Raw genomic sequence first — 16,083 nt, forward strand, 5'->3', positions numbered from 1 at the left:
CCCTCATCAGCCATGATAGCTTGAATCCAGTGGCACAGTGAGCCCGGGACCCACGTCTGGGCATACCTGGCGCGCTTAGGGCGAGAAAGCAAAAGACACACAATTGATGGATGGAATGCAGGACAAATCAAAACATTCCCCCCCCAGTCAGGAGATCTGAGTTAAATCCATCATTCTTTTACTCACCATGCCACCCCAGTTTAGACCTGGCCACATGTAAATCAGTCTTGACCCTGTGCCTCATGGGAACAGTCCAGCCTGAACTGACAAGCCAGGTCCTCTCTGGACCGGTAAACAAGCATCCTAGGACCGGTTTCGGGGTTTCACCGCTCATCAGCCAGGATAGCTTGAATCTAGTGGCACAGTTCAAGCAGATGTGGGTCCCGGGCTCACTGTGCCTCTCGATTCAAGCTATCCTGGCTGATGAGGGGTGAAACCCCGAAACTGGTCCTAGGATGCCTGTTTCTGGTCCAGAGAGGACCTCGCTTGGCAGTTTAGGCGGACTGTTCCCATGAGGCACAGGGTCAAGACTGATTTGCATATGGCCCCATGTAAACTGGGGTGGCATGGTGAGCAAAAGAATGATGGATTTAACCCAGGTCTCTTGACTGGGGCTGATTGTTTTGATTTGTTCAGCATTCCGTCCATCAATTGTGTGTCTTTTGTCTTTCATCTAATGGCTGAAAATGTTGCTAGATTGGGTGAGGTAGTAAATGCAGATTAAAAAAAATAAACAGAAAATATATAATACAAATTTATAAGAATATAGGTAATGGTAAGGGGCAGAAGACAGAAGCGTCATCAAAAATAAAGTGTGCCCAGGAGGTGACTTAAGCACACACTTCAAGCGCGCCCATCATCTCCTGTCCCTAGTGTTCTCCCTTGTTTATTTTCTGCTGTGCGTTGGGAGACTCCCTGCCTTTCTGTGGTGTGAGCTTCAGATGTCCTGTAGCAGTGTTTTGCATTAACTCCTCTTGGAAGACATCTTGCTTTGGAAATGTGTAGTGTGCATACTTTTGCACTGACACACAAAACACCAGGGGCGGCTCCTACGTTAAGGTTGAGGAGCATCACCCCACCAAAAAGTTGCTCCTTGAGAATGCAAAATAAAATGGCAACAAAGCTAATTTATTACCATTTTATTTTTTAAAACCCCGTCCTAAGATAAATTTATTACCATTTTATTTTTCAAAAGCCCGTCCTAAGCCGAGCATCGGGGAAGGGCTTTCTGCGAAGGCAGTGTTAGGCAGGGCACTTTAACCCCTTCAGCGTGGCGCGGATTACCGCGCTGTGCTGAAGGTTCTATTGCGCGGGCAGGACCATGACGGAGCGGTTCCGTCATACGCACAGCGCAACCGATGCGCATGACGCAACCGCTCCGTCATGCGCATCGAAAGGGTTAAGTATGGATGTCTTTTTGGCCAGCCATCTTGCGACGGCCAGGCAGACATGCTCATTTTAAACCTCTCTAACTCAGCTGTCAAAGACAGCTGGGCTAGAGACAGCATAGGGCTCCAATATTTTTGGGAATGGCGAGAGAGGCCGCTCCCTTCAATCCTGGAGCTGCTGCTCTCATACAGTAGGAGAGCAGCGCCAGGATTGGTTACCACAGTTTCCTGGAGACTGCCTGCCTACCTGTGGAGAAGACCCAAGTGAGGAGGATGTGGTGCCAGGAAGGCAAGTGGATTGCTTTTTTTAACTTATTTTTTATTTTTGTCCCCCTTCCCACCGCCCTCCTTGCATGCCAGCCACCACTGAAAACATCTGTTTCAGCAAGGAAGGCGATTTGTATGGATATGACAGATCCTTATAAAGTCCCTCACTTGAAAAGAATACATTGTAGAGCACTTCTGATCTAGTCTATAAACTGTGAGCCCCAAGGGAAGAGGGGTGCATTTATGCATACACTGTTATATGAAGCCATTGCATTTGAGCACCACAGGTATATTTTTTTTAAATAAAATTGCCAGCAAACATTCTTGAGAGAATCCAGATATGTGAGTTTACGACAAATGCATGCATATAAATTTCAGGACCAATAATTTTTGGAAAGGCCCGCTAAAAGAATTGTTATGTTAAATAATTCTATTACTTACCAGGGAGAGTTGCCCCGGTAAGGGTGATGCATAGTCTCTCCCATCCAGGGCTAAAAACCAGATGCTGAGATGGGTTCCTATCAGGCTCTTCATTTTTGCCCTCACTTTTTTAGGATAAAAAAAATAAATCTTAACTCTGCAGCAATACCACCCTTCACTGCCTTTAATGTAACTTCAATGTGACTCGTTATAGTTCTTTCACAGACTCACCATTTCCAAACTGCAGCCTATTTTAATATGCTATACTATGAAGCCATGGTTGTTGCTTATTATGTTATGCAACTAACAACCACTGACAAAGCAAATAGTACTGGCTTGTTGTAAGTGTAATATTACTTGCTGTATTATATATCTCTATGTAATGACAGACGCAGCAAAATACAAGTTGGGCGGCACACTAAGCTAAGCATACATTTTCAGCTTATGTGCTTTTAAGCCATACCCTTAATTAAATCGGCCATGCCCCTTTAAGAGACACCCAAGTTTTTTCATCCCACTGAAAGCCCTGCTCCCATCCATGACCCTTCTCATTTGATCTGCTGACGTGCCATGTGCCCCTCAATCACCACCGCCACCTGCTCTGTTATCCCATCATGCTAAAAAACACACTTAAGAGGCTGTCTTTTGATTTGTAGAAGATAGTCATTTTATTTGGCTTAAGTGCTGAAGACAGAATATAAGGACTAGCTTCATCAATGCTAAATAAAGTCCTTGTCTTATGGTTATAGTGCAGTAGACCTAATAGAAATAGTATATTTGAAATGCGACCTCTGTATTTCTATGATTAAAATAGGTATAATAGAGTGATTATCTTCTGCATTACCAAAATGTAGCTTTCTATCATATCTATGTACTTACAGACATAATAGAAAGACAGTCAATATACAAAATGACTGTGCTGGTATAAGTAACAGCAGGATATAGGCAGGAGGACTGGTGGTGGTGGTGGCTGGGGATGGGGTGTGCACCAGGGTTAGACTGGGCTATAGTGCAATCAGGTGGCGAAATTGTGAAAATAACCAATGCAAACTGGACTTAAATGCGACTAGTGCATAGTAATCCTCTGCGTTGCTCTTAAGTGTTATGTTATGTTAATTAAATTTATAAAAGCGTGCAATTATCCTGGGGTGTCCTGGCGCTGAGCTCTGCTTAGCCGATAATCAGAGAGGTTCAATGAGAAAAGAGCCAGGTTTTCAAACCCTTTCTAAAAGAAAAAGGTCTATGGCATTTCTCAGATAGAACGGAAGCTTGTTCCATGCCTTGGACATACAGGTAATGAAGCTCCTGCCTACCCAGCTGTTTTTTTTAAAGGTGTGGGTTTGGACATTTTTTGCTCCATTGGACCGCAGGGTCCTGGCGGGGGCATACCATTTGAACCTTTGCCTCAAATGGTCAGGGCCAATGCCATTGAGAGCCTTAAAGGCTATGCACAAGGCCTTAAAACGAACTCTTTGTTTCACTGGGAGCCAATGTAGCCAAATTAACTCTCTTTTTACCGAGACAAATTTCGGTGTGCCTGTTAACAGCCTGGCGGCTGCATTCTGAGCAATCTGAAGCCTTTTAACATGTTGATTTTGGGCATTCAGATAAATGCTATTACAGTAGTCCAGCCGTGACATAACGAGGACTGTAACTACCATCCTAAAATCCATTTCTGAGAGGTAGGGTAGGAAGCAGGAAGATACTACTGATCTTATGTGGTCATTAAAGGTCAATCTATTGCCCACTATGACCCCTAAATTTTTTACTTTCAGAGTTGGTATAGGATGGTTTCCCAACTCTGTAGGCCACCAGTCCGGGATCCAGATATGAGGATTGTTTCCGAATACAATCACCTCGGTCTTACTTGAGTTCAGTTTTAGACAGTTCATTGACATCCATCCTGCTATGGCTAGCATACAGTCATGAAAGCGATCTCTGGTTTCTTTTTCCTGACATTTTTTAAGGGAAAGAACAATTTGTGTATCGTCAGCATATGAGGTTAGCTGGAAACCAAAGGATCTAATCAGTACTGCCAACGATATCACAGAAACATTAAAAAGGGTAGGGCTCAGCAAGGACCCCTTGGGAACCCCGCAAGGAAGGCTAAAAGATTTTGATTTATGGTTATCCAGGTCGACAGTTTGGGTTCTGTCGGATAGGAAGGATTGAAGGAGTTTCCAAGCAACCCCACAAACCCCAACCCCCGACAACCGATCCAACAACACCTTGTGATGGACCGTGTCGAAGGCTGACGACAAATCCAACATTATCAACACAGCCTTCCCACCACAGTCCAGAACCTCCCTAATCTCTTCACAAGATGTGATTAGGGCCAGTTCTGTACTGTGATCAGCTCTAAAGCCATATTGAGTCTTCTCAGAGACATTATTGTTATTGCAAAAGGTGCTAAGTTGAAAGTTCATGGCTTTTTCTATAATTTTTGAGGGCAGCGGAAGCCGAGAAATTGGCCGATAGCTGCCGGAATCTAAAGGGTCTAGGGAAGGTTTTTTTAGAAGGAGAAGAATGGATGCCTTTTTCCAATCTGTTGGAAAGATCCCAGTGGCAAAAATGTTGTTAATCAGTGGGTTTAAAACAGAGAATATGGTTTCCGGAATGGATTTATGTATTGAGACTGGGCAGGGGTCAGTGGGGGAACCTGAGCGAGCAGAGCTAAGACGGTTAACAGTTTCTTCTCGCCCAAGAGGTAAAAAAGGATCAAAGACTTGTCCGGACTCGGGGTATTCTTGGATTGTGCTCCCTGGAAGTAGACCTATATACGATTCCAAGGAAAAAGTGGAGAAAATACCTTCCACTTTTTGAAGAAAAAAGGTAGCCAGAGTTTCAGACAATTCTGGACTGCTATCCTTTTTAATGATAATAGGTGAGGCTAATTTTTTCACTGTTTTAAAAAGCTCTTTAGAATTTGATCTCGCAAGGAGGATTTTACTGGAGAAAAAATTCTTTTTTGTTTCTGTCAACATCTCTTTATAATATTTAAGGCTATGCTTGTGGTTCACTTTGTCAAAGATGCTGTATCCGCTTCTCCAGATTCGTTCTAGTTCTTTGTAGGCCAGTTTCTGAAGTTTGAGCTTATCGGAGTACCACGGGGCCGATGGATGAGCTCACTAAGGAATCCATTTTATAATTGGAACCAATTTTTTGCAAGCTGTATCAATCCAATCGGTATAGGCCTTAGCAGCATTATCAATCTCAAAATAGGGAGGAGGTAAGGTACTCTTCAGCTCCTCCTCTAGTTGTGCTCCCTCTAAGTCTTTCCATGCCCTTTTTTCCAACGTCATCAATGGAGCCCTGTTGGAAATTGGATCTAATGGCTTCTTCAGCTCAAAAATTATAGCGCTGTGGTCATTCCAGGCCAGGGGGAATACCTCCAAGCAGGATATATGAGGGTTATTAGAGAATATCCCATCTAAGGTATGACCTTTGAGATGCGTGGGACCCACAACCAAAGTGTCAATTTGAAACCCGTTATTGACATTACGGTGTCTTTTAATGCATGATTTTAGCACAAGTTATGAACTAATACACACATAAGAATAACCATGTACAGTATTCAAGAATGTGTTGCTCCATATGTGAAAAGGCATTGGCCAGACCAATGGATCTGGCTTGTATTTTGAATCCTGAATAAAACATTTATGGATCTCAGTTAGGAGGGGCTGTGAAAGGGGTATGCAGCTTCTCTCTGAGAGAAGCAGTAGAATGTAACAATGCTTTTTGACCGCATTGGCAGTCGCAAGCCATTGATCAAATGCCAACACCTCAAAGGGGGTGGTATCTGATTTGTAAATGGGAAAATATCATTTGTGAGACAGCTTTGAGATTCATATGGAGCAGCCTCGAGGGGGCACAGGTATTGGTCTATAGGCCTACTACCCACTTTCCCCAATGTGTTCCCAAATTAGAGACATTTTTAAAGCAGCAATGGGGGCATATTTACAAGCCCCTATCGCCACAACAACGTCACTTTCAGAGATGTTGTGATGGCGATAGAGGTCTCACCTTATTTATAAGGCAGCGTTAAGCCACTTAATGCTGCCTTGTAAATAAGGCACCCCTTCACACTGTATTTAGCGTGAAAGGGGAGGGCAATGGCTGTTGTGTTGGCCGTTCCACCACAACACCCATTGATTTTGACGCTGCCTCCGATTTCCAAGGGTAGCGTAAATAGGATGCAGCGCAAAAATTAAGACCAGGTAAAACCTGGTCTTAAACAGGCGAAACGAGGAGAAATGCTTTTTTCCTCCTTACTTTTGCTGATCCATGTGTGCTACCTTGTGCAGCAGACATAGAAACAGCAAATTGCCTAAGATTATTTATGTGCAGGAAGGTTCCCCTTCCTGCACATAAACAACCATTTAAAAAAAAATGCTGTTTTACAACTTTCTGGCACATAAACAATCTTCCCATCAAAACAGACAACCTTGCACTATGGTGCAAAGGGTGCCTGCGTTGGCGCTAGGTAGTTAAAGTTAGTGGCAGAGCAAGGGGGACAAGCAGGGCTGCACCATATTGTAGTAAATATGGTGCAGACCTGCATTTCTAAAATAACAAAGCGTGTCCTTAGCCTTCTTGGCTTAATGACACGCTTCGCCACTTTATGGTAAATATGCCCCCTAGTGTCCTGACAGGCTGTTTCCTCTTTAGGAAAGCAAGTGCAAAGATGGTGTCAGGTGCCCGGTGCAGTCCACTATCCTTGCAATTGAAGACATTTGCTGGGGGTTGCAAAGTGGGACCTGCCTACAAATATACAATTTCCAATGCATTAATTTAGGACAGAGGTAACTTTACAAATTGTATACACCTTCACAAACCAGTCAATGTGCAAATTGCATGTCCTGCTTCATGGCTCGATCTTTGTACATTGGTTTATGGTGCTGTCAAGCAGCAGGATCATGACTGGTGTGAAAGGCCTTCCATAGCTTATGAAAGTGTGCATTCTCCGAGGAACAGGTCTCTGTGCATGTCAAGTGCAATTTAGGAATGGGGTAAGGATTATTTATGCACTCTGGGCATGCTCTGCAAACTGATGACTGTTGAAGTGGAAACCTTTTTCACTGACATCATACCTTTATTTATTAATATTGTTAAACCAGCGACTGCAGTCATTTTTCTAACAATCATTAGATTTTGCAGTTTTTGGCAGACTATGTACAACGGAATCTTGAAATACAATTGCATTGCACGCTTTGTGTACTACAATCCCCTCCAATGCAATCAGTTGATATTGCAGGAGCACTGGCTTGTTATAGTCAGTGTCCATGAGTTCTCACCTCATATGCCATTTATGGTTGGGAAAGAGTTACATAAACGTCCTCAGTTGAACCACTGATGAAAATGAACACTCCAAACAACTACCAAGCGTGTGCTGCATTTAACGGTTCAACTACGCTCAGCTCATTATAGCTGGTATTATGAGGTCGAGCCTGGGCAGCGCATGCTTGCGCGAGGCATGCAGTTGTGGAGTATGGCTTTGGAGCGCCGCCCATATGTTTAATTAGCTTATGTCATTGTCCTTCGTAACTGCTGGCTTCCGAGTCATTATTAGGCTTGTTAGTCCCTCCTTAGTACGGCTTTGTCTGAATTTGTAACCTCCCATGGCGACTGGCCCTTTTACTTCGGTTGAGACACGGTATGTCTTATTTAGTCTGTGAGCGCTATTTTCTTTAATGAGTTTCTCCTACTGCAGGCATGACGCGCTTTCCTCGCCATGCCCGCTTTCACTTTCAAGCAGCCCCGGATAAGGGCAGCCGCTTCTTTCATGTGAAATAGGTCTCGTATTTACAAGAGTTTGAGCTATTGCCATTGTAAATGACAATAGCTTAAACGTTTGTAAATGCGAGACCTATTGCATTGCAAATGCTTGTTTTTAAAGCAGCCACCGTCACACTTTCTGGCTTCCTGTAATTGGACCTGGTCCCAGCAGAGGCCGTTCACTTTAGTCATAACTACTTGCGGTATAGTCCTGTCTCTGTTTCAATAACAGTCTAGATTGGATAGGGAGCTATGTTCTCCAACCAGGAAATGAAGGAAACAAGCTGACGGAGGATAGGGACAGACCCTTTAAAGCACAGGGCTGGAAGCAGGGTTGGGGGTGATTAGCTTCAGCACCACCAAATAACCATGCTGGGGTTCAGAAAGTGAATGTAGACAACAAAGATGCCTTTAAACTGTATCTTATCTTAGAGCTCAAATATCAGGCTGTGTCCTGTGACAAATTGCTGCATATTCTTTTAACATGGAGACTGGTGTTTATTTTTCTTTCTCTGACTACAAAGTGGGCGGGTTTTGTAATGAACTATGTGACAATCTAGCTGGAAAGGCTGTAGGATGTAGTTTTTCCAAACACACAACAAAAATCGAACTTGACAAATATTTCAGATTTTTCAATGGTTAGGAAAGAAAAAAATTAAGCACTTTCTTTTATAATTCTGAAGTATGATGGAGACAAATATTTTAATATAATCAAAACAAATCAAGGCACTATTGATAAATGTTCACTTGAAACCCATTTTCTACACATCATTTGTGCGTTGTATGGAATTATGAGTAAAACTACACGTCTGTGCAAATTATATTCTGCTGGTAAATGCCAGAGTGCTGCTGGCTTTAGCAATATATTTGTGAAAATGTGCTTCAGAAAGCACCACTATCTACATACTATACCCACACCACTCTCCTGCTATATGAGTGTGGCTCACTTGCTTCACCTGTTCTTTGTGTGATGCTTTAATTTTTTTCACAATGCTGTGGTGTCGGGCCTCGGGCCCACATGGTGTGAATAACTGAGACAGACACCAGGAGAGTGGGTACAGTAAATTGGCCTCGAGCACGTGCACCCGGGACCTTTTATTGACGGGGCCACGTCACTCGTGGCACCCGTGATGGATGGGTGTGGGGGTGCAGTGTGTCCAGCCCTCGAGGGAGTGGCTGGGATGACAGCTTCCTGCGGGACACTAGAACGTGTTTCGCAGGACACTACATTCCTCCCCAACTTTATTGAGGAACAAACAACATGTTAGTCCAACCTGTGGGGATGAAACAAACAGTTAACTAAACACCACAGGGTCCATCAGTCTCTCGAGTCAGGTGGCAGGACGACACCAGATATGGACTGGTGACTTGGCTTGCTGCAGGACCTTCAAAGCTGACACCCGTAGTTTAACCTGAGGGGCTCAGGACACAGCCGCTGGCTTGGAGACGTCCGCTGCATACCGTCAGTTCACTGACAATGACATGTCTTGCATGGCTTCCACTTTGCTGACGTCGGTGATGGTCTGTGGTGAGTTCTGACAGCTCTTTTAGTGGGCTGCCTCGTGACCATGGATGGAGTCTCAAGTGAGAATTCACAGAGGTGTTGCTAGACCGACTGTCCCTGTTGAACCGCTCAGCTGTGACCGGTACTCTGTTGGTGGGGCAATGTCTCTCCTCGCTCTCCTGCCTGGGGACGCCCGTCGTCGGGGTTGCTGCGGGACTGTAGGAGGGTTACATTGAGGGCCGCTGCTTGTGTGCTGTCTGGGGGCAGCTGCAGGACCGCCGAGGAGCCGTTACTTCGTCGCACGCACAACCCTCTCGGGTGGATGGGTCTTGGTCCAGACTTGCACTCGCTGCCACGGTTCCGGTGTAGGCCAGGTTCACAGGTGACTTCTGATTTCTTGTAGTCGGCTTGTGTGAGGCAACAGTTTCGGACTCCAGTCCATCGGTACTCGGGGAGTGGTGTTTGACGCATGTGCCGATGGCTGGTGTGATGACGGTAGCCAGCCATGTGGTGAGTCAGAATGACAGGTGGTGGTGACTTGCTGGGAGAGTTTGGATGTTAGGATGGACCTTGGCAGCCACGTGCCTCCGCCTTGCTGATGCTGTGTGTCTGTGGCGGCTTAACACGTAGAGGGTGTGGATCCTCTCTTGCCTGGCTTGGGGCCACTGCCGACTCCGTCTTGAGGCGGTGTGAGGAAAGGACACTCAGTGCTGATCTTCACCCGTGGCATCTGCGGACAGGAGCAGGGATGCCCCTTGACTTAGACTGCCGACGCTTGGGGATGGACGGTCGCCTGGGGAAGCGTAGGGATGAGACGCAGCTTGCGCTTGCTGCGGCTTATGTTCGGTTCACCCGTGGAGTTGTATCCAGGGACGTCGGTCTGCCTTGGTGGCTGTCTGGTGTGTCAGGATGTGCTCTTGGCTTGCTGGGCGAGTTCTTGGTCTTCTCCCTTTTGTTGGTCTATTCCGCCCACCTGTGTTCCTCCGATTTTCGTGGTGACAGGGCTGTCACTCTCTTCATTCTTCAAGGGCGTTGCGCTTGGACCTCGAGGCGGCGCTGTCCTGGCGCCGGCTTCTGCCTTCGTTCCGGCGCACTCCTTGCTTGCTGGGCGACGGGACATCTGGTTATGTGTCACTGGTTGCTGGAGCGCATGTTGCTGTGGCGGTCTGCCACGTGGAGTGTGCAACTCCTCTCTTGCCTGTCTCAGGCAGTGCGAGGGAGGACACTTCTGTGTTGTCTTCGGCCCACTGCGGGGCTTTGCTGGGGCGGTGGAGACGTGGATGTTCTCGTACCTGCGTTCAGCAGTGCTTCCTTGTGGAGATGTCTCCTGGGTGCTGTCTGTGCAGTCAGGTTCACTGGCATGGCTTTCTGCGTGCTTCTGGCTTTGCGTGCTCTGTGCCGTTCGTGGACGCTTCCTTCTGGCACTTGGGGTGCCTGTGATGCGGTTGGCGGTTGTGCCTGTTCATCAGTAGGGGTGGGTGATGCGACCTCTTCACTGGCGGTGGCTTTGGGCAGCCATGTGTGTGGTGCATTCTCTGCACCAGTCTTTCTTGCACTGTTGACGGGGATAGTTCCCATGAGGGGATGCCGTTTATGGCTGGCCTTCTACTTGTGATGATGGGGCTTGTGTTGCAGTGTCTTTGCTTGAGGTAGAGTCAAGCAGCCACCGGTGGTGCGCGCTTGGCACCAGTTTCCCATGCGGCTCAAGGTGTGGCAGCTACCTGGAGACTTTGCTGTCTTTGAAGGTATCCTTGCTGCTCTCACTTGCAGGTTGCAGAGGGCCACTATGGGTATTCCTCTCTGAGGGCACGTCTTGCTGTGCCTGGTGCAGTCTGTCTCAGCAACTGGGTGTGAGCAGGCAGTCTTCCTGGTGGTGGCAGGACACACTCTGGGACCTGTTGACTGCTGTTGCTGGCCGGTTAGCAGGGCGCTGTGCTGTGCTCTAGTACTGCTGGTCTGTGGGGTGTAATACAGCCACACCTGTCACTGGTCTGCCAATCTCGCCTGCTGACGTCAGTCGTGGTTGGAAAGTCAGTGTGCGTCATGTGGCTTCTTATGGGGTTCTTGATTTCTCCCCCTTTTCCTGGTGTGGCTGAATGGGCAGTGGCATATAGGACGCGGACCTTACGCAGCCGGTGCTCTGTTCTAACACTTACTGAGTTCAGTGATGTAAAACGGGGGATGCACTCCTCCACGTACCCCTTGTCATGCCACGTCATGCAGGTGCTTGCGTTTCTGGTTAACTCCCTCTTACCATGAGTGACTGTCTTGTTAGCCTTAGTGTGGGAGCTGGGAACCGTTGTGTGTTCCCGTTTGTGCTGAGGTAAAGTTGGCTGCACTCACTGCTTGTATGGTCTCAGTTCCCCATGTGTATGTAACTGTTTCACGTCAGGGGTTCAAACACTGTCCACAGGTTTGAACTGGTGGCAGTCTTGCCTCATGGGGAAACGCTTGTACCAGTGCTGCTTTGGCGAGGTGCTGTGATTCAGCTGCTACGTGGTGCTGTTATCTATTGGAGGTAGGTTTGCCGGTGTTCTTCCCTCCTTGTTAAAGCCCACACGCTGCTGTCCCTGGCAGCCAGGTGGCGCTGCAGGTGCTTTGGGTACCCCTCTCTGGAGTCACTGGGATTGAGCATGACGACCGGAGCTGGTCCTGCCAATGCGGCTGAATGAAACCCTTTCATCTGGGCATTTTTCATTTGTGCTGTGGTGCGATACTATTGACAGCCGCTAGGGGCGCTGCAGCCACTTCGCGCGTCCTGCGAGGATGGCCTGCAGTGGTAGGAGGTCCGCGAGCCAGAGCACTTCCTGCTCCTGCTAGGCCATGGCACCGTGCTGCGCTAGATCAACACACCAGGGAAAGTGTGAAGGTGAGTACTGGTTGGCGCGCTGTTCTTCATTTGCTCATCACGCTCCGGATGCAGGGAGCGATCTTTGCCCCAACCCTCTTGAGTGTGCAGCACCTTCTCTCGAGAACACAGTGAGGGTGATGCAGTCGAGCGCTTGGGCGGTGCGGCGTGGCTCCGGTGGCCGCTGCCAGGGTTCTGGTGCCGGGCCGGTCAAACAGTCAGTATCGCCTTGGCGCCGCGCTTTCTGGAGCTCGATCGCCTGCCCAATGACGACTGTGTGCTCTGCAGCGAATTTTCTTCTTTTCTTTCACAGCGATGGGGGTGACCCGCCAGGCGGTATCGGGCTGGGATTGTCCGTATGGGCCTCTTCGTGATCGGGCTGGCGCGGCATGCAGCTCGGGGAGTTGTTTGGGGGAACAACCTTTACAACGCAACTTTTACAACGCACTACACTTACAACGCATTTTTTACAACGCAAAATCCATTACAACACACTACACTTACAACGCATGACACTACAACGCATTTTTAAAAACTACCTTTACAACGCATTCCATTACAACGCCTACCATTACAACGCATAATATTACACTACACTATCCAACACTTACCCTACTGTTGCACCCCCTGGAGTTAGAATAGTAATTTTTACCCCTATACTATCCAACACTTACCCTACTGTTGCACCCCCTGGAGTTAGAATAGTAATTTTTACCCCTATACTATCCAACACTTACCCTACTGTTGCACCCCCTGGAGTTAGAATAGTAATTTTTAGCCCTATACTATCCAACACTTGCCCTACTGTTGCACTCCCTGGAGTTAGAATAGTAATTTTTACCCCTATACTATCCAACAGTTACCCTACTGTTGCACCCCCTGGAGTTAGAATAGTAATTTTTACCCCTATACTATCCAACACTTACCCTACTGTTGCACCCCCTGGAGTTAGAATAGCAATTTTTACCCCTATACTATCCAACACTTACTCTACTGTTGCACCCCCTGGAGTTAGATTAGCAATTTTTACCCCTATACTATCCAACACTTACTCTACTGTTGCACCCCCTGGAGTTAGATTAGCAATTTTTACCCCTATACTATCCAACACTTACCCTACTGTTGCACCCCCTGGAGTTAGAATAGTAGTTTTTACCCCTATACTATCCAACACTTACCCTACTGTTGCACCCCCTGGAGTTAGAATAGTAATTTTTACCCCTATACTATCCAACACTTACCCTACTGTTGCACCCCCTGGAGTTAGGAAAGTAATTTTTACCCCTATACTATCTAATACTTACCTTAAATGCAATTTACTATTATGCGTTGTAATGGTATGCGTTGTAAAGGTAGTTTTTAAAAATGCGTTGTAGTGTCATGCGTTGTAAGTGTAGTGCGTTGTAATGGATTTTGCGTTGTAAAAAATGCGTTGTAAGTGCATGCGTTGTAAAAGTGTGCGTTGTAACGACATACATCCAGTTGTTTGTGCTTTGCCCGCTTCGCGGCGGCAGTAACTTCCTTGCTCGTGCAGGTACCTTTTGTCCGTCTCTGGCCGGTGTGGGAGCGGGGAACACACGCCTGCAGGCAGCTGCCGGTGGACTCCTCGGGAGAAATGCGGCCATGCGAAGCCTGAGCAGGGGTCTCTGCCTCCCTCCGAGGGGCAACGGGACACTCCCTTTTCTTTCCCTGTGCAGGAATCGGCAAGCGGGCAGCCTATGGATACCTCCGGGTTGTGTGCTTTGCAGGTCAGACGCACGGCTGCCTCCAGCGCGGCGCTAGCAGTGGCGCTTCCTCCCTGTTACCCTCACCAACCTCTCAGTTGGGCTGCCTGGTTTCGGGGCTGCTGCGGCAGTGGTATGTTGGCGGCTGCGGTGCTGGAACGCGCACCGAGTGACCTCTCGCCCCAGCACGGCCTCAGCCTTCATGTTGGCGATCTGCCTGTGTAAGCTTTCCAGCAGGCTACGCTGATTTTGCAGGATCTAGGAGGCGGCGGTGTCGCAGTTTAGGCTCATTCTCTCCTCCTGAGGGACGATGCTGCGCCGAGCAGCATGCACGTGGGGACAGACCCGCCTCGTCGCCAGTGTGGTGTCGGGCCTCAAGCACACATGGTGTGAATAACTGAGACAGACACCAGGAGAGTAGGTACAGTAAATTGGCCTCGAGCAAGTGCACCAGGGACCTTGTATTGACGGGGCCACGTCACTCGTGGCACCCGTAATGGATGGGTGTGGGGGTGCAGTGTGTCCAGCCCTCGAGGGAGTGGCTGGGATGACAGCTTCCTGCGGGACACTAGAACGTGTCTCGCAGGACACTACAAATGCCTTTGACTTCTGTGATGTAACATTGAATGCAGCACCCCCACTCTGATAATTGGTCCAGCACCACTGAAAAAAGCAGACATCTGTGTTTTTTCAGTAATGCTTCTGTGTTAACTCTTCTTGCAATCAAATAAGGTCATTTTCAGAGCTCCACTTATATTGGGCCGGGATTTGACCTGCCACCAGGGGGCAGCAACTGAGCTCTGAAATAGTTCCAGCACCACTGCTCTGCCTCTTGCATTTTGCAAAACTTTTTTTTCTGGCCATTTCCGTAGGCATTACCATCGTGTTTCCTGACTGAAAGACTTCAATACATGTTGGTTGTCAGGCAGCCTGACCTAAGTAAGCTGTAACCATAGCCTGACAGCCTGGGGAGAACATCACTATGAAGATTCGCTTTATTGACACCGTTTTATCTTCTCACTACAAAGAAATCGAAGACGGACTTGCACTCACCTCAGCCAGATAAAACTCGTCGTACTGCCTCCTAAAAGTTTCTCCTTTATAATAGTTGCTAGCAGCAACGATGACGTCCACGGCAACCATGCTCAGAATAAACATGTGGAAAATTGACGATCTCATCATTTTCTGCGGAGTAAAGGAAAAGAGGTCATTCGAAAGAGCGATCAATATTTAAACGTGGCATTAAAGCGGCCTTTAGCATTGAAGACGTTACAACCACGCTTCTCCTGGAACACACTGTTCAAAGGCACAGTCAATAGTGAAAACAAGCAAAAACATAGACTGAAATTACTTTTGCCGAAAAATCCATTGCACTCCCGAAATAAAATGTGTTTTTTGCTCTTCGACAAATCCTTTCATTTCAGTATGACAGATCTAACAACTATGCTAGCAGTCCAGATACTTGGGGAGTTGGGTTGGGGAGAGGTGAGGAGGGGTGGGGGGACAGGAGGGATTCTCCAAATAAGGAACAGCTCTCGAAGAACCAAAATTAATTTTCTTAAGATGTATTTGTTCTTTTATATTTTTACATCTTTTTTTATTGGCATTTATATATAAAACAGACTTACACTCAACACAATTGCAGAACCACAATAAGTGTGTCATGTGGCAAAATGTAGGCATCAGGAAAGAATTGCATTACATTGTGCATGGTTATTTGGGACAACAATCTGTGGCGGTCCCTCTAGTTCCAGTGCATGACAAGTTGTCTCATATATAATGTTCTCTCTCTGATTCAATACTTCATTAAAATAAACACTCACCATGGTATTATAAGTAATGCGGAGTGAACGGGCCAATTAACAACGTTGTTCCTCTCTAAATGGACTACGGACCAAAGAGAAAAAAAACACCCCTGCTTTGCCACGTGCTAGGGTATTCAGCAAATGCGTATGGGAAAACAATAGCCATATGAGAAAGAAAAAAAAAAAAAGATTTTTCTCTGTGTCATTATAAAGTGAACATACAACTACAACTAATGATGAACTACCAGGGGTCATATTCTGTACAAACATCTGCAATCTATGAGTGGACACTACTTCGGGTTCGGGGGGTACCTAGGGAGGGGGGGAAGGAGTGGGACCGGAGGGAGGAGGG

The 16,083-nt window shown here is 47.1% G+C and overlaps 1 protein-coding gene across 1 annotated transcript in view; it reads right to left on the reverse strand.

Annotated features, from left to right (window-relative positions):
• Positions 1-16,083, reverse strand: part of NALCN (sodium leak channel, non-selective) — a 2,843,734-nt gene that overhangs the window by 1,247,157 nt on the left and 1,580,494 nt on the right. Inside the window, exon 13 of the mRNA XM_085622267.1 lies at positions 14,980-15,111. Within this exon, the coding sequence (XP_085478393.1) occupies positions 14,980-15,111 (132 nt within the window). The remainder of the gene's footprint in view (positions 1-14,979; positions 15,112-16,083) is intronic.

The sequence above is a fragment of the Triturus cristatus genome, chromosome 8 (assembly GCF_964204655.1).
Source record: "Triturus cristatus chromosome 8, aTriCri1.1, whole genome shotgun sequence".
In the NCBI taxonomy this organism is placed as follows: Eukaryota; Metazoa; Chordata; class Amphibia; order Caudata; family Salamandridae; genus Triturus; species Triturus cristatus.